Source organism: Lissotriton helveticus, chromosome 6 (genome assembly GCF_964261635.1).
Source record: "Lissotriton helveticus chromosome 6, aLisHel1.1, whole genome shotgun sequence".
NCBI lineage: Eukaryota > Metazoa > Chordata > Amphibia > Caudata > Salamandridae > Lissotriton > Lissotriton helveticus.
In genome coordinates, this window is record NC_136067.1 from 997,174,014 (window position 1) to 997,195,599 (window position 21,586).

The 21,586-nt window shown below is 49.5% G+C and overlaps 1 protein-coding gene across 2 annotated transcripts in view; it reads right to left on the reverse strand.

Moving 5' to 3' along the window:
* Positions 1 to 21,586, reverse strand: part of SNX9 (sorting nexin 9) — an 884,063-nt gene that overhangs the window by 20,873 nt on the left and 841,604 nt on the right. For both annotated transcript variants that reach the window (XM_078648636.1, XM_078648635.1), the window contains one exon: positions 5,964 to 6,078. In XM_078648636.1, the coding sequence (XP_078504762.1) occupies positions 5,964 to 6,078 (115 nt within the window). The remainder of the gene's footprint in view (positions 1 to 5,963; positions 6,079 to 21,586) is intronic.

Consider the following 21,586-nt stretch of genomic DNA (forward strand, 5'->3'; position numbering starts at 1 on the left):
TGAGTTCCCATTCCCGTGGTGAAGGTTTAACCGGAGGATAAGTCCGGAAAAGACCTCTCATGAACTGTTTTATCAGCGATGAAGAACATAGTGAGGGAATGTCAGCCAACTTCCTGAACCTGGATAGAGCCGCTAGATGGACTTTTATCGAAGAGAAAGAAAGACCAGAACGAGCCAAAAGTAAGAGATAAGGAAGAATTTTTTCTGCTGGAGCTTCAATGGGGTGTAAAGCATTTGAAGTACACCAGGAGTAGAATCGCTTCCATTTGAGACAATAAGTCTTTAATGTGCTCTGGGCTCGTGCTTTCTTTAGGATGTCCAGGCAATCCTGAGGAATTTGGAGGTGTTGAAATTCTAAGAAGTTAGGAGCCATGCGTGCAATTTCAGAGATTGAGGGTCGGGGTGAAGTATCTGACCCCCGTTGCGTGACAGTAGTGTTGGAGCCGGGAGAAGTTTGATTGGAGGCTCCTGCGATAGCAGCATGAGCTCCTTCAACCAATACTGACGAGGCCATCTGGGAGCAATTAGGAGGAGACGGCAGCTCTCCAATCTCATTTTGCGCAACACTTGTGGAATCAACGGGATCGGAGGAAAGGCGTAGGCATAAATCCCTGACCATCGCATGGAGAGATCATTCCCTCTCGATCCCTGTTGAGGGTATCTGCTGGCGTAATACTGGCATTTCTTGTTCTCTTGGGTCGCAAACAAGTCCAACGTTGGCTGGCCCCAAATCTGAAACACCTTTATCAATTGAGTGTTGTCCAGCTCCCACTCGTGGCAATCCGACAAGGATCTGCTGAGTTTGTCTGCTAGGGTATTGTGGAGGCTCTTGACATGTTCAGCCTTGAGAGTTATGTTGTGAAGTGTCAGCCATTCCCATAACTCCTGAGCCTCCTTTGAGAGCGTAGCTGACCTTGTCCCTCCCTGCTTGTTTACATAAACCATGCTGGTGGTATTGTCCGTTCGGACCAGGACTGCAGATCCTGCGATTCTGGGAAGGAGCGCTTGTAGGGATAGAAAGATGGCTCTCAACTCTAGACTGTTGATGTGACATTGTTTGTATTTCTGGGACCATTTGCCCTGCCCTTGCAAGTCCTGGAGATGACCTCCCCAGCCCTGCATGGACGCATCTGTCGTTAGAACGAAGTCCGGAGGAGTTTTCAAGAATGTGAGTCCTTGTTTTAGATTGTGTAGTTGTGTCCACCATTGAAGAGCATCTACCATGCGTGAGGTGACTTTGATGATGTCCTCGAAGGAACCGGTCGTTGTTGACACTGGAGATGTAGCTCCTCCTGTAGAGGCCGCATTTTGAGACGTGCCAGTGGAATGAGATTTATGGCCGAAGAACACATTCCCAGAAGTGAAGCAAGGCAAACAGAAAGTGACTTTCTTTTTGACAGTTTTATGGCAAATGTCTGTAGACGGAGCTGCCTTTCTTGAGACAAGAATGCCTTGCATTGTATCGTGTCCAGACGAGCCCCTAGGAAAAGCAGGATTCTTCTCGGTAGCAATTGAGATTTGTTTTCGTTCACAGTGAGACCTAGGGATGCAAAGAGATTGCGACACGCTGCTATGTCGCTCTGTACTCTGCATTTTGATGGACCTTTGACTAGCCAGTCGTCCAAGTACGGGAAAACCTGGATCCCTGAAGAGTGTAGTGCTGCCGCCACCGGGGCTAGGCACTTCGTAAAAATCCTTGGAGCCGATTTGAGGCCAAATGGGAGTACTTTGAACTGATAATGGGCGCCAGCCACAGTGAAACTGCGATACTTTCGATATTTTGGGTGAATTGGGATGTGGAAGTAAGCGTCTTCCATGTCCAAAGAAGCCATAAAATCTCCCTCGTTTAGGCAACTTAGAATTTCCGAAAGAGTGACCATGTGGAAACCCTGCTTCTTGAGATATCTGTTGAGATTGTGCAGGGTCAAGATCGGTCGCCATTCCCCTGATTTGTTCTTTATGAGGAAAAAACGGGAATAGAAGCCTGTCCGCCTCTGATGAACTGGGACTTTTTCTATAGCGTTCTTGAGGAGCATTGAGTGAACTTCCTTGAACAATAAGTGAAGACGAGGTGGAGGGGTACCCCTGGGCGGAGTCATTGGTGGTTTGGTGACAAACTCCAGGGTGTGTCCATGTTGAACAAGGTCCAGCACCCATTGATCGGATGTAATCTGCTGCCACTGCTTTTGGAAGGCAGATATTTTCGCGCCCACAGGGAGGGAAAGAAATAAGGTTGGCGCCCGGCGGATCTCACTGTTTTTTGTGAGTGTCTCGCCCTTGATTGTTTGTGCGCTTTCGTCCGCCTTGGCGAGAGAAACTAACTGTTCCGGACTGGCGATAAGAAGACTGATAATTCTGCCGGTATTGAGGCTGATATTGGCTGCCTTGTTGGTAATAGCTTTCTCTAGAGGAGTATCCACGTCCTCTAGCACCTCTAAAAGATCCCTGCTTGTACTGTAGTGAACCTAGAGATCTTGCGGTGTCAGTGTCCGTCTTGATTGCCTGGAGAGCCTCGTCAATGTGTTTCCCAAATAGAGACTCTCCGTCATAAGCCATGTCCAGAATCTTTAGTTGGACCTCGGGCCGAAAGGTGGTAGCCTTTAGCCAGCCCTGACGTCTGAGAACTGCAGCTCCTGCCAGTTGTCTAAAGTTTGTATTTGCAATATCCAAAGCGCAGTCAATGGTTTCTGCAGCTGCACGTTTCCCCTCCATTAAGATCTTGCGAGCCTTCTGCCTTTTATCTTCCGTGATTAGATTAATCATACCAGCCATGTCGGACCACATTTGGCGATCATAGCGCCCTATAATCGCCAAAGAATTTGCCGCTCTGATCGAGACAGCAGCCATGGTGGAATTTTTTTTACCGATAAGGTCCAAACGACGCCCCTCCTTATCTGGTGGTGTAGTGATGGGGGTGGCTGGGTTTTTCGATCTTTGTTGTGCGTCCTGCGAGATGACCGAATCCGGCCGCGGGTGTCCAGTGAGGCATGAAGGGCTATTGAGAGGAGCGCAATATTTTTTGTCAATCCGTGGTAACACGCCCGGCACAGAAGCAGGATTTTTCAGCACTTTGATGCCTTCTTTTCAAATATAATCTATAATAGGAATGGCTATAGACACCTTCCTAGTTTCTTCTTTAAAATCATGAAGAAAACATTCAGTCTGTTCCACTGTTACCGGTAGTTGAAATCTAGTTGCAGCTCGCTGCATAAGATTATGGAACCCACCTATGTCTCAGGTGGTGAGTCTGAAGGTTGTGGAGTTGGTGGAGACGGCATGGGAATAACGTAACTATCCCACGGATCTAACGGAGGATTATCTGGTAACTCGCCCTCCTCTATTTCTTCATCCAAAGAAGTATCCGGGGTCTGAGTAGGCAAATCAGGTTGTGAGGTCTCCGTGACCGGAGACCTAGGTGGTTGAACCTCAAGTTGAGGAACGGGAACTGCAGGTTCGGGTGGAGGCACGACCTGCTGTGGCGGAAAACGTTGTCTATAGTCTGCCAGCATGGCCTGTAAATCCTGAATGAGGCTCGGTGGCAGATGGCTGGATTCTGAAGGACGGGATCGCCTTTGGTATTCTGTCTGATGAGGCAATACAATGTCCTCCTGATAGTAATGCTCAGAATAGTCATCATCCTCCTCATCGTCCTGGCACTTTATGTTCAATTCTGAAGGATTGTGAGCTATCCCAAAAGCTCCCTCATTGTCATCATCCTCAAAATCCTCCTCCTCTTCATGAGCATAAGTCTCTAAGAGATGAGAGGGCATAAGTGGCGAGAAGTAGGAACCTTCTTGCCTCTGGTACGATATTAATTGAAAAGTTTTTGAAGAAAGTGGCGTAGAAAAAGCCTTTATTGTCGTTGGAGGCTTTGCTGAAGCTGCATCTATTGGTCTTGTTGGCACCGTTCACAATGGTGACATTGATAGCTGGTTTGTTGCAGGCGTCGACGACGGGACCATCGTCGACGGACTCGATGTCGACGGTGGTCCCGTCCACGGACTCGTCGACGGACTCGTCGGTGACTTCATCGACTGGCTTATCGTCGATGGACCTTGCTTCTTCATCGATGACATGCTCGTCGACGGTACCGTAGAGGACTTAGTCGACGGGGGCTTCTATGGTGTCTTCGTCGGCGAGTGCTTCTTCGACAACGAGACTGTCGTCGACGGATCGTAGACGAGGGTTCTTTTAGTCACAAGGGAGATCTTAGTAGACGGAATAGGAGAGGTGATGGCTGTGGTGGAAATCATAGCCGTCGACGAAGGAGCAGAAGATGAGATGGTAGTCACAGGTGAGGAGACAGAAGAGGTCTTACTCACAGTTTTCTTTGTAGATTCCTTGAGAGCTGGGGCTTCAGGGAGAGATGATGGAGATCTCTGTGAAGAGCCCAAAGGGGAGTGGGAGGTTTTAACATGTTTTCTCCCCTCACTTGGATAATCCTCTTGCGACCTTGCTCACTAACTTGAGGTCGAAGCTGTGTCTTCATCATCAGTAGAAGAGGATTTGAGCCATAAAAGGACTCTGGCCTCCCTATCCCTTAAGGTCTTGGAAGGGAAGGTGCGGCAGATCTTACAATTTTTTGCCTCATGTTTTGGATAAAGGCAATAAATGCAGTCCTTATGTTGGTCATCAACATGGACCCTTTTCTTTTGACATGTTCTGCAAGGTTTAAATAAGGCCTTTTTGTCAGACATCCTGAAGTAGAGAAAAACTGAGTAAAGATTCAGGGAGACTCCCTTCCACACGACGTGCGGTGAAAATCTGAGGAGAACTGGCTCTGCAGAGAGGGTTCTAGGGGGTGCTGTGAGCTGATTGGTTGGAACAAAGACTTTGGTCTTTTTAGCATAATGAGGTAGGTAGGCTACTACAATCTAGGCCTCAGGCTTTTCTCATAGGGCCTACTACTGTAATTTACTTTTAGCACTGCTTTTTTATATACCGTGGGACTCCCGCCTCGGCGACGGGGAATGATTCAGGCATGTGAATCTATGAAAGATACCCCAATACTGGATAACCTCAATTTATCTTGGAGGGGATTTTTCGGTACCAAGTAGCTAATCCAAGTCTGTGGGTCGGCCCTAAGGCCTAAACAGGGTGGCAGGAGGATGACTCTTTTCAACAGTGAGGTAATTTTAATAAATCTACTTGTCATTTGTCGCAAGGGTCTTATTTACATTGCCACTTCTGTCCGAACTTCTATGAAGTATAGGAGTTCATCAGGGACTTAAAACCCTATAGTAATGCCAGCTATAGTTAAGATCACAGTTACTGGGTTTAAAACAGACCGTATCTTATGACTTTTTTGAAAACAGGGGTCTGAGCGCTAGAATAAAAAATAGGAATTTCACTTGAATCGTTATTATTCTAAACCTTAATTTAGCTACTGTGTTCAAGGAAGAGGTCTCCAAAACTGAGCAGCAAGGTTTTTTAATTGTAGTGTTCTTTTAACTTCTAACCCTCCAACATGCTGTAGAGATAGCAGTAACTGGCAAGAAGGTGGTCTTGGTGACAGAATGCACCAACCATGAATCTTAACTTGTTTTACTTGTAGAAGAATGTTAACCAGTTTGTCGCATCCATTGATGCCACAAAGGAACGGTACCCATTAACAAGCATGGATATTACCAGTTATTTTTGCACACCTAAGCGGAACAAGTTAAGATCCAACATTCTGATATACTTGCACATTATAGCACTTTAAAAGGTTGGACAGGTTTCCAAACACACTCTGCAATATTTAAATGTCATGTTTTTCACTAACTTTTATTGAGTCAGGCACAATGGAATTATTTGAGGCGTCTTCACCACAGCACTAGGAAATGTTGAAGAGGTAGCTTTGAATTAAACATAGAATGTAGACAGAAAATACATGTTGCATCAATCAAACACAAAGGACCATTATCCAGATAAATTTTGTTCATGTTTCACAACATTTTATTCTTAAAGCTGGTTTGCCTTACCTTGAAGTGCATAAGACATGGTTCCGACACGCTTGATCATGTTCACTTTGTCCTGCGGCGTTATTTTACTCGTGGCCACCAATTTATCACTTTCTTTCACTTTTTCTATCGCTGCCTGGAAAGCACCAACACAAGACTGACTACGAAGTTCACTTCGAACAGCTTCAATATTCAGCAGATGTTCCTCTAAATTCTAAACCAACTAAACAATTATGAAACTACATTTCGAAATGCTGACACGTTGACATCTATTTAGTTTGGAATTAGAAAGAGTTTACTCTTAGCCATAACTGGGGGGGGGGGGGTCAATGTACAGCAACAGACAGGAGTGGGGTCACGAGGGACGGCATCATGAAAAGCAATCAGACAGTCAACATATCCATGTATTCTTTGAAAACTCTGCCACAAACAAAATGGCAACGAGGAACAGTGTGACAGGAAATTTGTTCTGGCTTAACTGGTTGCAAAAGACTGCATTTTAAAATGTTTTGTAGAGTTAAGGCACCTGCTGCAGAGAGCTTTGGGTGCCTGGTAAATCTCAAGGAATGATAAAATACCTCTGGTTGTAACTGCCCTTGCTGGAAAGAGGCATGTTTTGTCTAGTCACTCTTAACATAAAATCCTTGCCAGTAAAGACGATGTGCAACATTTATACCATCAACACCTCATTGTTTTATATAACATCCTGTAAATTGATTTCATTTTGGGACCCTCCTTTTTCTTGCCCCCGCTTGAAGAATCACCCCAAAACAGCAGCTGAAGTGAGTGTCAAAGTAGCTTTGAAAATTTTGTGAAGATACATCAAACGACCCCAAAGGTATAAGCAAAACAAACAACTCTTATCCTATGGAAACTAGGTCCTGACTAGAACTACCTACTGGCAACCACCAGTAGGAAGATACATACATATATGTTTGTTTCGCAAAGGACGCAGCACTCCAGAGCAGAGTTTTGAAGAATTTTATTCGCAACTCTCAACCAACCCGTTTTAGCTTCCACAGCTTTGATCATCGTAAGAACTGCTCACCGCGTAAGTGAGGATCTGGGGACCACGAGTGCGTGGTACCTGGGACTGGTGGTTTTCCTGATGAAGGCTACCGGTATTGGCAGAAAGCAGGTTGAAGACATGAATGCAAACCCACTGTGGTAATAATTTGTGCATGAGACTGTGAGCAACATCGAGACCCACTGGGGTTTTATTTTATTTTGCAGCACTACAAGCACCAGAATGCTCAGAGGCCCGTTGTGGCGGGGCATCTTTGAAAGAAAAATATGTGACTGCAGTTTTCGCTGTTGACTCTTTGCCTAGCCTGTGAACAAGGCTGTGGCAGCCCAAAAATCACCTGGCTGTGATTTTAGGCATCTTGTCGCTGCACCTTCATGAAAGAAATTTAAATCCATCTGCGAGGCTTTTCCGTATGGGGGCAACCTTTTTCTGGATATATATATATATATATATATAAATATATATATATATATATATATATATATATATATATATATATATATATATATATATATATATATATATATTTTCTTCTGTATGGATCAGGTATCCGCAGATATAAGAGGAGGTAACAGGCTACTAAAGCTGCGGAGACTAGAATCACGACATATAATTGAAAATCAGACCAAAAGACCAGGGGGTCTCAACAGTGGAGAAGAGCTAGCTGTGCACTTATGAATCTGCTCGTTTTGCTGTGTGAAATCATGTACATTGGACATATCTGAAGTCTGGGAAATTAGGCCCATACGGGGCAGATTTACTGTGTGTATATATATATATATATATATATATATATATATATATATATATATATATATATATATATATATATATAATATACTCCTTTCAGACGTTAAAAAATAATTTTGTTTTGAGATTATATCATTGTTGTTTTAAATTGCCCATCCAGGGCTTTATTGCAACTGTCAATCAACAACTGTATGATGAAACTGACCACTTACAAATGGTGGCATGCCTGACTTAAGGCTAATCAGTAGTCCTTTGTTTGTGGTAATGTTTATAGGTATTTAAATCTGCCTAATGGCGGCGCCGGCCACTATTGACAAAGGCGGCAGCCGAAACGCGTCTAGTGTGTACTATGGTCCAATAAAAGTTTGTTGGGGCACGTTCCTGAGAGTGCTTGGTACTTTATTGTGCTGCAAAGACTGTGGTCTTGGAGACCAGCGTGGTGTCCGTCATCCCACAATTGAAGCACCCGGTCGAGAGTGAAGGGAGCCTGACGGAAAGTGAGAATGTGAGTATGTATGTATGTATGTATGTATGTATATATAACTTTTGGGGGGGGGAGGAATAACCTCCCCATCTGCCTTTTCCTTTTAAAAATAATAATTTTATTACATTTTCTTTTTCCCCCAAACACACCCATCTGCCTCTTTCTTATCCCCCTCTCTCAAGTGGAGGCCCTGAAAAAAGAGGGGTTCCCAAAACACAAATTCCAATGCATTTTCCATAGACTTCTTTAGGTTGCGCTACAGCAAAAACAGCTCAACGGAATTACACCAAGTTTGTCAGGAAGCTAGATCTTGGTCTGCAGATTGTGCTTTTTGTGATTTGCTGTCATTTCGTTCAGTATATATATTTTTTTGTTTACAAATTAAGAGTCACAAATATATGTATTTTTGGACGGTTCGGTCCACGAGAGGCTTGAGAGACTCTTTCGGGAGCACCAATTCAATACAGCATTCTGATTGGCCTAGGAAGCTTTATTTCCCATGTACCAACTGACTCCCGCAAGAACGAGCTCTCTGATTGGCTGCCAGCAACATCAGAGAAATGTTGCTGTCATTGATTAAAGTACTCAGGGACTTAATCTCCTGGGCCGAAGTTTAAGGAACAAAATATGTAAGAAGTAGGATAGAGATAGCCTACCCCCAGGCCTCTTGTAGGTGCCCAGAGGGACCCTGCTTGGGGCCAAAACTGAAATAAATCCAGCTATTTTTGCTGCAATCCCACAAGACTCCTGAGGGATCATAAAAATAACACACAGTGACAGCCCAGGGCAGCTTTTAATTAGGAGAGGCGGCCATAACGGCCCCTCCCAGAGCCAATTATAGACACAAGGGAGACCACCACCTGGTTTATAAGAGAGGGGCAGGCATCCCCCTCCCTGAGCCACTATAGGCCCAGGAGAGCACACCACCGGGGCCGTAGCAAACAAAAATGGGAAGCATGACACTCCCTTCCAGAGACTTTAAAAGACCCTGGGCTGCTATTTAGATAAAAATGGAGGGGTAGTGAAACGCCCTCTATGGCACTGGGTACTTCATCCCCTGGAGTTGGCTAACTTACTTGTAGAGTCAGTAGTTTCCCTGCCCGCATTGGCGCGGGCAGGGAACCTTGTGTTTGCTCCCACTTGCAAGAAGCATTTTTTAACCTCTTGCCGAATGGGAGCCAACAACGTCTGCTCCCGGTGGGTGGGAGCAGGTTTTTTATCTGTTTCCCTACCCACACTGATGCGGGCAGGGAAACAGATCAACAGATTGCAGGAGGGGAGCAGCATAAATAGCTGCTCCCTAGCGGTGGGACCCCCAACATCTGCATGGTTGGTAGCCAGCAGCGACGGGTCAGGGCCGCGAGTGGGCTGCGCTGTTGCTCGGGATGATGGGGGTGTGGGTGGCTCCTTGTCCGGGCTCCTGAATTTGTGGTTCGGCTGTTGGTGCCATGGGCACACAGGAAGGGGTCACGGTTTTGGAGCTTGCCTATGGGTACCTGTACGGCTTTGCTCAGCACACCAAACACGCTGGATCCTGCGTGTTCTGAGTGTTCGTACCCGCACTCCTTGCTTGCAGGGGTGCTTCTCGTTGGTAGCTCTGTCCGGGGGCAGCCCCTTCCCGGCCGCGGTAGCGTTGGTCAGCTAGGACCGGGCGTGGTCCAGCAGGTGTGGTCCCGTGAGGGCGGTGCTTCGGGGCACTAGTTTTCGGCTCTGGCCTGGGGTGAGCCGCGTGCTTGGTCGCTGGCTTGTCGCACTGCCCGAGGCGCCGCGCGCGGTGGCTCCGCCAGTGAGGTCTGTCCTACCGGGTGTTCAGTTGGGGCAGCTGTGGTGGCACTGTGGCTCGCTGGCCGTCCGCTCCCCCTGTTGCCCGTCGGTGGCCTGTGCGCTGTTATATTGCGCCGTAGCATTCAGCCAGGGGGGGTGTCGCCTGAATTGAGGGACCTTTTGCTCATGCCTCCTTGGTCGGTTGGTGGAGTGTCTGTTTCGTAGACCGTGGGTCCCGAGTTCGATCCCTGGATAGGGCGTTTGTTGTCCAGGAGGCGTGCGCTTGTTTGGTAGGCCACTGGGGGAGGTGGTTGGGGGGCGGGGGTGGGGAGACGGGGGAGGGGTGCTCATGTGTGCCGGGCTCGAGAGGGCCGGTTTGGAATGCCCTCGCTTGCTGGTTTGGGTGGTGAAGATGCACTTCAGTCCTGTTGTCTGGGGAAGTTTGACCTGGGTGTAGGGTACATTTATGAATGAGCGCACATTGGATCCCACCGTCACCCGAGAAAATGGTCATAGGACCAGAGGGCATGCAGAATGATCCCCTCGCGTCATGGTCTTGCTCAACTTTAAGACCTAACTTTAGTTTGTGAGGGTTGGTTGTGTGGCAGTGTAACTAGGGATTGTGTGGCTGGGATTCGCTTCCATGTACAATACATATTGATGGTGTACTGGACACAGGGGTGGGGCAGACACAGTCCGGGTCGAGTAGAGAAAGGGTTGTGAGCGTACCGACCACTGTGAACTCTGCCAAATCCTTGGGCATACTCCTCGACAGTAACTTGAACATGCGTGACCACATCAACTCAATGGCTAAATCAGCCAGATTCCACTTGAGCTACTTGTGGAAGCTAAAACCCTTCATAAACGCTCTAGACTTAAAAATGGCAGTCCAAGCACTATTCATATCGAGACTGGAATATGGGTGTTCCACCCTCACTGGTTTACCCAAAACTTCTCTGGCTCCTCTAAAAGCTTGCCTCAATGCGGCCGCGAGATTACTCACAGGCACCAGGAAATTTTACCACATTTCTCCACATTTGAAAGCACTAAACTGGCTCCCTATGGAGGCCAGAATACAACAGAAAATTGTATGCATTACTCACAAGGCCCTCTACACACACTCCCCTGCCTATCTGGCGCAGAAACTGGTGATGTCTGGAGGAACTAGGAACTCCCGGGCCGCTAGAAACCTCCTGCTCCAACCTGCTCGCTTTCAGAAAAATAGAACCTACAATAGGGCATTCTCGGGAGCAGCACCAAGAATTTGGAACTCTCTCCCGCCTGACATCCGAAAAATCCCCTCTCTATCACGCTTCAATAAGGAGACCAAAACTGGGCAAATTCCTCGGCCAATGACATGCTTGCACCTACCACAGTGTGTCTATCGAATCCATAACTATTGCCTCTTCCGAGTTTACCAACTCACCCTGATATGTAATGGTGGGGCTTCTGTTTCTGCTTTTACTGGTCCCACTATAACTGTATCCTATGCCACTTAGCTACCCTACCCCTCCCAAAACTTTGTATATTTCTGCATTTGAGTTTATGTTGCTTTGTTATCTTGCTTTGTTTACCGTATAACTGTGTAAAGCGCTCTGATACCTCACAGGTCAAGTTCGCACTCTATTAAACATTAAAATAAACAAATAAGTAAAAAAATTTAAAAAGGAAGCTGTGGTTGGTGAGGTGCTGGGGCCAAAATTCTGAGGCATCTTTATAGTGCTTTATATTAGTGGTATGCGACGGCCCCCATTCTCCAGGATGATGGACAGTGGGTTTTTTCTACAATTGCACGTTGAAAAACGATCTGAAATCCTCGATTAATGTGAATGCATTGTTCATTTACTGTAGCACAATCTTATCTGTAGTGACTGTCTAAGGAGGGTGGATTCTTTCTCGTCGTCTCCTGGTCTGATTGCAAAGTCCATGGTTCTCCCTTTTAATTGCTGCTTAGAATGTAAAAGCACCAAATTACCTACAAGCTCCTTCCATTGGGCCTCGACCTTTCCGCGTTAGTAGTATGCAATAGCATTCTCTCTATTTTGCAGGCTGATGGACCGTGTGTTTTCTCTACAATTGCAAGTTGAAAAACAATCTGAAATCCTTGATGGAGGTAATTGCATTGTTGATTTATTGGAGCGCAAACTTTTCTGTAGTGACTGTCCAAGACGAGTGGGTTCTTCTTTGACGTCTCCTTGTCTGAGACATTTGAGATGTCATCAGTGATGTCATAACAGATGTCATAGAACATGCCTTGAGTAATGTAATATGTGCGGTATAGTAAGCTCAGCTAACTAGAACTAGTGAATTTCTGTTTTTTTGGTTCAAAACGTTAATGTTGTCACTGACATTCACCTAAATATAACATTACTTTAATTTTAGTTGTTTTTCCTGTGAATTTATAAGTTTTTTTAAAAACACGAAAACAGATCTTTTTATTACACGTAACTTTAACTTTACACTGACCGACTATGAGAAGATGCCACAACACCTGCAGCACCCGGTAAAAAGATAGAAATATCACAAAACTTAATGTAACTATTATTTTGCAGTTCCACAAAAACAGATGAACCGTTTGTTTTCAAAATATTCAAAATTGCAAGTGGTATGTTGAAGTAATGCATCAGCCAAGTTTCGGTCTTTTATTTTCCTTACCTAGTCCAAATGCAAAATACTTTTTTATGTTTTAGAACATGAAGCCAAATTATACCTATTATAAATCTTCAACGCCTTTTCAGAATTCTATGGCAGGACCGGAGGCGAGGACTATGCTCTGCGTTCTTTATTTTCCAACACCAGCAGATTTAACATTCCAGAAAAAAACTCTCTTTCCCAGGATTCCTAGGGAAAGGGCAGTCCAAGAGGTCAACCAATCAGCACCCACGTGTAGAGTCCTAGCATGAACACGGTCTAGTGTTCAAGAGTGTTTGTATTACACTTTACACCCACCCACCACAGACGTCATGGTGTCACATGACGCTGGCAATAAAAGGGGCCGAGCGCACGTGCTCGTGGCCATTCCCACTACCCCTAACTGGTGTCTGTGTGCATGTCATTGCTGCCGTCCACCATGCGGGCCTAGGGCCCTTCCCAACACTACAATGGCGACGAGGCCGGTAGTGCAGCCCATGCGTGCCACTACCCACAGCTCAAAAACAGGAAAAGGGGAAGAGAGCTGCCCGCCTAGAGGGCATCCCCTGTAGCAGGGCGCAGCGCGCCGAGCAGCCGGTGGGCACGTCGGAGCCCCGCAGTGACCGGGAGCCCCACAGCAAGCCGACCGGAGCCCACCCGCGTCGACCGCCACCAACGAGTGCCATCAAGCAACAGCGGACCGCCCAGAGCCCACCTGCGACGGCCGCGAGGCTGAAAACACCACCGGAGAGGTGCACGTGCCGGGCGGAGCCCACCCGCCGCGACCGCGACGGAGCATCTGGCCCGCCGGCCGAAGGTGAGCCCCAGGGGCGAAGTGCCCGCCATGAACTGTGCCAATAAATAAGCAGGACCAGCGGAGCCCACCCGCGGCCTGCCCGAGTCGTCCCCCGCCCCCGCCGCGTGTGTGCTTAGAAGCGGCGGGGCACAGAGACTGAAGACGGCGTGAAATAAAGTGCGGCCGTACCCGCATTCACCAAAAACAACGAGGGGGAGGGAGCGGAGTAGCTAACCGCCTCCCGACCCCCCTCGCAACGTGATCCGGGCCAGCGGAGCCCACCCGAGGCCCGCCGGTAGCGCCCCCCCAAAGGAAGACTCTGCAGCGCCAGCGGAGCCCACCCGCGGCCTGCCGACGGCACCCCCGAGAGGAAAGAAACTGCAGAGCCAACGGAGCCTACCCGCGGCCTGCGACGTCCGTGGCAGGTCTCCGCCGCGCAGCGTGTGGAATGTGAAGCTGCTGCGGCGGGAGACCGGAGCCTCATCAGCATTTAAAAAGGCAGAGCCGGCGGAGCCTACCCGCGGCCTGCCTCAAGCACCCCCCGCCAAGGGAAGAGTGACTGGAGCGACGCGCCCCCCCCCACCAGAGCAGAGAAGTATCGGCACACCCCCCCCTGCCCGCGTGAGGACTGCAGAAAGCTGCCGCGGGCCGGGAGGGCTGAGGAAAGTGAAGGCAGGACAGGCGCTGGCAACAGGAGTGTGCCCCCACCTCCTCGTTTCCCCGGCAAGACAATAAAGTGCCTGTAAGCGGCCAGCGCCGCCAACGATATGCTGTACCACACCAAAACTCTAAAGACTCTTACCCCTGTGCACAGACACGGAGCAGTACCTCACCTCTCACACAAATGCTCTCCTGCATACCAGGAACCACACATGGAAGTGCCGGCACACACAGCAAGCATTGACCCCATGATCTAAAATAACAGTGCCTCACTCAGCATGTGCACAAACAATGAGCCTGTGCCTCTCTGCACCAACAGAACAATATGCAGAATGAGAGACACTCACCAGGTCCCAGCAGCAGCTCCAGCTCCCCGTGTGCACTGAGGGACAGACAAGAGAGTGCTCAACCAGGGAAGAATGTATTAGGCAAGGCAGGCTGGTGCCAAAGTGAAGGTTACTGCCACCCAGTGGCCAAAAGCAAAAGTGCACCTGCATCCATAAGGACAAAGCAAGCATTGCACAACGCAAGCTCAATCAGCAGCAGCAAAGGGGCAACAGACTGAGTAGCGCCCCCAGGGAAAGCATCTGAACTCCCGCAGCAAGAAAGTGCGCAACAGCGCAGAAGACACCCACACACACCAGCAAGGAGTCGGCGGCTGCCACTTCCAACGCGACGTGGGAAGAGGCGCGAACGTCTCACTTAACATCCAAGCACTGACGTCTGGAGGAAAAGACTGCCAAGCACTGGAAGAACGTCCAGGGAAAAGACTGCCGCGATCGAAGGACGGAGAGAGCAGCGACGCCTTGTGGCCACAGGCGCTCACCGCAGCATCAACTACTCCCGCCAACGGTCCGAAGCATCAAGTACCTGACGACAGCCAAAGCAGCAAGTACCCAACGTCACGCAACAGGCGTCCCAGAACCCTGAACAGTAAGTGCGCAATCAACGCGCCACGCGGCAACGCACAGCCGCCGCAAGCAGAAAGAAGAGTGCATGCAGCGCCATCGCGCAGAACAATCTTCGCGGGCGACCCCACGACATGGCGCCTCCAAGGAGCCGATCCGCAGAACGATCGCCCATCAAGTGCCGACCCGCGACAGATCCATGGCGCCTCCCAGGAGCCGATCCGCAGAATGATCGCCCATCAAGTGCTGACCCACAACGGGTCCCCAGGAACTGTTGTAGCGCAAAGTCCGACAGGACGACCGAAAGCAACCTGCCAGGCGTCGGCAGAAGTGGACCACCAACCGGTCCAGGACGTTCAACCATGAAGAGGTCTACGGACGTGGACCCCCGAACGTCACCAACATGCATCAAGAAAAGAAAGCATCAAGAAAAGAAGGTTCGCGACACCAACTCTGGCTGCTGAGGAAGAAGGAGAAAGTGTCCCAGACGGGGACAAGACCAGGGGTACACATGCAGAGTGCGCGCACTGCATGGAGGACCCAGGTCAGGAGAGAAGACACAAGATCGGACCAAGTGATGTCGCGATGCAGGAGGAAGAAAAGGAGATCCGAGTGGCACGTCTGCCACTGCGAAAAGGAAGAAAGAAAAGAAGAGATCTGAGTGGCACGTCTGACACTGTGAAAAGGGAGGAAGAAAAGGAGAGACCTGAGTGGCACCTCTGCCACCGCGAAAAGGAAGGAAGAAAAGAAGAGATCCGAGTGGCACGTCTGCCACTGCGAAAAGGAAGAAAGAAAAGAAGAGATCTGAGTGGCACGTCTGCCACCGTGAAAAGGAAGGAAGTATATCCATGTGGCCTGTTGCCACAGTTAAGAGTAGAAAGAGAAGTCAGGGCGAAGCAACGTCCCCACAGTGAACCAACTTAGGAAAGAGAGAGGAGTGCAGGAAGACCACTCACACTCCCGAAGAGAAGGGAGGCGACAAGTGCCAGGACAACGGTGCGAGGAACACGAGGCCGGAAGAACACCAGTGGCAAAGAAGACCAGCTGACAGACGATGTTTCCGCACACCCAGGATCTGCGGAGAGGAGCAAGCGAGACTGTTTGTGACATCCACCTTTGGGGTCACACGGACACTGGACACATGCCAGCCGTGGTGACTCAGGGGCAGAGGCCTCCGGGACGCAGTCCCCGCGACGAGAGACGGTCCTCCGACGCCCATCCGAAAGGTCCGGGGAGGGCGAAGACATCGCAAGCAAAGACAGAAACCAACAGCTACCTCGGGACGAGGCTGCGGAATCTGAGGTGAGGCACATGGTCTGCTACATACCCCCACTGACGGCGGCGCAGGAGCAACCTGATGTGGCACATCCAGCCCAGCGCAAATCCGAGAGAGAGGACCTCAAGGATATCCCGTGGCAGGGGAACACCGACGAGAGGGGTCATCCTAGTGAGAGGGATGCCTTGCAACGGATCTGCCTTTTGCCAAGTAGGACACAGACTACAAGTGAAGCTAAGGCCGAGACCGGAAATCGTGCATTATTCCCCGGCGAATGACAAGAACTCCAACTGCACCCGTCGCCATGGAAGTGAGCAAAAGAAGGACTGTGAGGACAATCTTGTCGCAGAGTCGTCAATAGACTGGTTCCATCGAGCACCCCCAAACCAGTGCCACTGTGAACTGACGTTCCCCGCAGCAGATTGAACACTATCTGTGATGCCAAGCGGCGGCGGATAAAAGGACTCAGCGGAAGTTGAACACTTTACTGCATCCTGATACAGTTTGTTTTTCCCACAGGTTGATTTCTGTAAGTGGGTTTTTGCGATTAAAAAATGGGAGGGATGTAGAGTCCTAGCATGAACACGGCCTAGTGTTCAAGAGTGTTTGTATTACACTTTACACCCACCCACCACAGACGTCATGGTGTCACATGACACTGGCAATAAAAGGGGCCGAGCGCACGTGCTCGTGGCCATTCCCACTACCCCTAACTGGTGTCTGTGTGCATGTCATTGCTGCCGTCCACCATGCGGGCCTAGGGCCCTTCCCAACACTACACCACGCATGTCCTCAGGGTCCGGGGATTGCTGGGATATCTCCTCTTTCTTTTCCTGCTCACCAGCAGATAAGTAGCTTCCATTATCCTCTATAGTTATTGCGCTATTTCTTTGATCTTTTATGTATTGTGGTGACTTGTGTTCATTGTAGCGCGACCGCTGCGCTTCATTTTTCAGGTGTATTGGTTATTGCGCTATTTCCTTGATCTTTTATGCCTCGTGGTGATTTGTGTTCACTGTTGTAGCGTGAGCGCTGCGCTTCCTTTTTCAGGTGTATTTAATGGTGATTTGTGTTCACTGTTGTAACGCAAGCGCTGCGATTCCCTTTTCAGGTGTATTTAATGTTTGTGGTACCGCGGGAGCGTTCTCATTGCTCCTTTCGCGGTTCTCAGTGCGGGCTTGCGGTGTTACAAGCGGCCGCCAGAGGGCGCTAGTGCCATGCATCGCATTTGAACTTGTTCGCTCGGCGGGAACGCTTTCCTGTCAGGAAGTTCCTGTCACTGCGTCCCCGCCGAGCGAGAAGCCCGCAAGCCTGAAGCATTGACACACGATTTTAGGTCGGTTTTATTTGTAGCCTGATGCCTGCCTGAGGGTCGGAGGAATCCCAGTGAGTCAATTATTTAAAAAAGGCTGTCATTACCGTCAGGGGCCAGCCCAGGCTTTTAGTGACTGCCTGTAACATTGGCAGTGTGATTACCCCTTTACTCAGTGGGTGAAGGCCCCAGAGTTGGTTACCCAGAATTTCTTGCTTGCAAGCCCAAATAATTGCAGGATTACTCCTGCCAAAAGTGTAAGAACTTTAGGTTCACCAAAAAATTCTGACTTCTCAGTCTAGTCAGATATTGCCACCATTAGTAGTAGTCGGCAAAAATGCTGCAGCATGGGGTGAGGAATGGTGGCCAGACATTCTTGGCAACCCTCCAGAACCTAAAAACGAAGTTAAAAACCTGGGAGTCTGGTTTGACTCCTCATTAAGTTTTGTTGCCCACACAAAGAAAGTTGCAGCCTCGTGCTTTGGAATCTTGCGGAATTTGAGGCCAATACTAAAAAATGTTGACCCTCCTACGCGTCAGCTTGTGGTGCAGTCTACAATCCTCTCACGATTGGATTACGCAAGCTCTCTGTTTCTGGGAGCTAACCAGATGGAGAAGGTTCGTTTACAACGCGTCCAGAACGCAGCGGCACGTGCCTTGACTGGACTTCCCAGGTTCAAATCAGTGACTAACACGCTCTCAAAGCTACATTGGCTTCCTATTGATAAGAGAATCCATTTCAAGACTTTATGCCTTACTTTTAAAATTCTGAAAATGGATTCACCCACTATGCTCTGCCCCTTGATGACGAGGTACTCCCCCCGTAGAGCTCTTAGATTGGTGGGACAGTGTCTGGCTGTGATTCCTCGAGTAAAGTTAGCTCGGATGGGAGGGCGTTCTTTCCGCTATTTGGCTGCAAAACTCTGGAACGCCCTACCATTGCAGATCCGGAGTTTAAATGACCTTTTGGCTTTTAGGAAGGCCATCAAGACTCACCTATTTTGTCAGTAGCTGGTTGTGTTATGTTCTTTTATAGTGGCTGCGCATGCCTCCTTTCCTCTGATTAAGCGCCGGGACGCCCGTTTGCTGGGGCAGCCGCGCGCTATATAAGAAAGTGTAACATAACATAACATTATTATAGAAGGGAAATTTTTTGAGTTGGAGACCTTTCAGGTTCTCCCTGTGGATGATGATTTTTGCGACGCGGTGGACGCTTCCATTCACCACGCCGTCGCTGCAGCCATGGGACCTTTTGAGAGGCGCATTATGAAGGTCGCTTGCGCCTATGCCTCGGGGTAACGCCACCCCCCCCCATGCCCCAAGCGTAAAGCGGAGGCGGCTGGGATGGAGGGGCTTTTGAGCAGCTTAAATCGGCCTTCTTGGCACGTTCCCCTGTGCCCCAGGTAGATCACTTAGATGAGGGAATCCCTTTATCCCCTGAAGGTGACGATGAAGACAGCGATGAGTCTCCTGAGGAATCCCTTGAGGAGCCTGGCCCTTCCAGGCCCTGGCACCCAACACAGAGTGTACCAGAGGGGTCTGCAGACATGCTCGTCCCAGAGGATCTGTCCATCCCCATTCATCAATATGGACCGAGCGAGATAGTGACGCAATTCGTCGTTAGCAGAATTTGGAAGCCTTTAGAGAAGGAAGTTAGGGCCTGCTTGCGGGCGGAGTGCCCTCGGCCTGCCCTTCCGGGCAAGGTAGCCGTCACCCCCGAGATAGATGCCAGAATGGCCACCTTCCTCCAAAAGTTTATTCGCAATAACAAGAAAGGGATTGATAGGTCCTGGAAAGCTTGCCAGGACAAGCTCCTGGACGCCTGCGGTCCTCTCACTAAGATTTTTGATCTTGGGGAGGAGGCAAAGGCCTCTGGTACCGCACTTTCCCCGGAGTCGGTCTCAGGCTGGGCCCAGCAAGCTATCGTCTTCCTGGGGAATGCAAACTGTGGCCTAGCTGCAGAGAAACAACGCTCCTTATTGCTTAAAGTGGACCCAAAACTAGGGGACTTGGCCTCCTAAGAGGCAGGAGCAGTGGCGGATGGGGGACTTTTCGGCGAGCCCTTTGTGAAGGAGCTCATGGAATTCGTGTCCACCTTCACCACCCTTGACAAGGCACAGGCATCCATTAAAAGAGTGTTCCACCCAAAGTTATTGTCTGGGTCGGTCGTGGCCGGGGGCACTCGACCGGCCGCTTCTACACTCAAGTCCCCAACAAGGGCTTCAAGAAGGCGGGTGACCAGCCCAAGCAAGAATTCTTACAGTCTCGCAGAAAGGGAAAAGGCAGAGGCACTAGAGGCAGAGGCCAGTTCCAAAATCAATCAGGTGAGTCTCTCCCCTTACCCCCATTTGCGGGTGGGGGGGCAGGTTGGCTTTGTTCGCTCACAATTGGGAGAGCATTACTTCGGATTCCTGGGTCCTTCAGAACATAAAAGGGTTTCACATAGAGATCTACGGGACCCTGAGGCAGAATCCCGGCCATGGCCTCTGGTATTCACGTCCGCCCAGACGGCTCTGGTTGACGAAGAGGTTCAAAATCTCCTCCACAAAGGGGCAATAGTGTGCTCCTCCCTCCAACGAAGCGTTTTCTTAAGCAACATCTTTTTAGTGGACAAGACATATGGGGGTCAACGCCAGGTTATGAATCTAAAGGAGTTCAACAGCTGGTTGGTTTACCGCCATTTCAAAATGGAGGGAATCCACCTGCTGCACGACCTCCTGCGTCGAAACAACTGGATGGTGAACCTCGATCTGAAAGACACATACCTTTCCGTCCAGATTATTCCCCCGCATCGCAGGTTCCTTCAATTCCTGTGGAAAGGGCAGGTTTACGAGTTCACAACGCTGCCTTTCGGTCTTTCCTCAGCTCCTTGGTGCTACACCAAGGTGCTCAAGCCTGTGGTGGAGTACCTCAGAGCAAGAGGCTTCCGCCTCCTGATTTATCTAAATGACATCCTCCTCTTGGCTCAATCTTAAACCTTGCTCGCAGAGCAACTCCAGACAACGGTGCACCTCTTACAGGGTCTAGGTTTTGTCATCAACGGGAAAAAATCCCTCTTGATTCCGGCCCAAAAGACGACGGTTCTGGGGTTTGTTATAGACTCGGTCAAGAAGACACTGAGTCTCCCCTCCAGGAAAGTTTCCAAGATTCGTCGAGAGCTCAGACGCACGCTGGCCCTGCCCACCACCTCTCTTCGGTAAGTGGCCAGGATAGGGCCCTTCAAAGGCTGAAAGCCACTCACCTCAGGAAAGGGTCTGCAATACTCGGAACTCGTTCCCCTCACAGATGAGTTGAGGTTGGAAATGCAATGGTGGCTGGACCACATGGGAGGCCTGGAACGGGAAGGCCATTTGTGGCTTGGCTGTGGACATCGTCATAGAGTCGGACGCCAGCAGGTCGGGCTCGGGGGGAGGGCGCGTTGCGGAGACTCCTTTATCGGAGGAAAATGGTCCGCAGACAAACAACACCTTCATATCAATTGCTTAGAGCTTCTTGCCCGGTTCTTTCACCATCAAATGCTGGGCGAAGGACAGGATCAGCTGTCATGTCCTTCTCAAAATGGACAATGTGTCAGCTGTCCACAACATAAACCACCTGGGGGTAACAAAGTCCAAGGTCCTAGCAGACATGGCCAAGGAATTTTGGTCCTTTTGCCTGGACAACAGCGTCTCGGTGACAGCGGAGTATCTTCCGGGAGCAGCCAATGTGGTAGTGGACTGGTGCTCCAGAGAGTGGTCGGATGTGAGTCTATGGCAATTGGATACCAGAGGCTCCACGCCCTTTGGGACCCCTTCTCAGTGGACCTCTTTGCCTCTCGCCCGGACCATCAGCTTCACCGGTTCTTCAGTTGGAAACCGGATCCTCTGGCGGCAGCAACAGACGCCTTTCTTCAGGACTGGTCCCTGGACACGGGGTACGCCTTTACACCGTTTGCGATGATCATGTGCCTCTCAGCGCAGGTTCGCCAACAACAGGCGAAGGTAGTGCTGATCACGCCTTATTGGAAGTCGCAAGTATAGTTTCCAGTTTTTCTGGA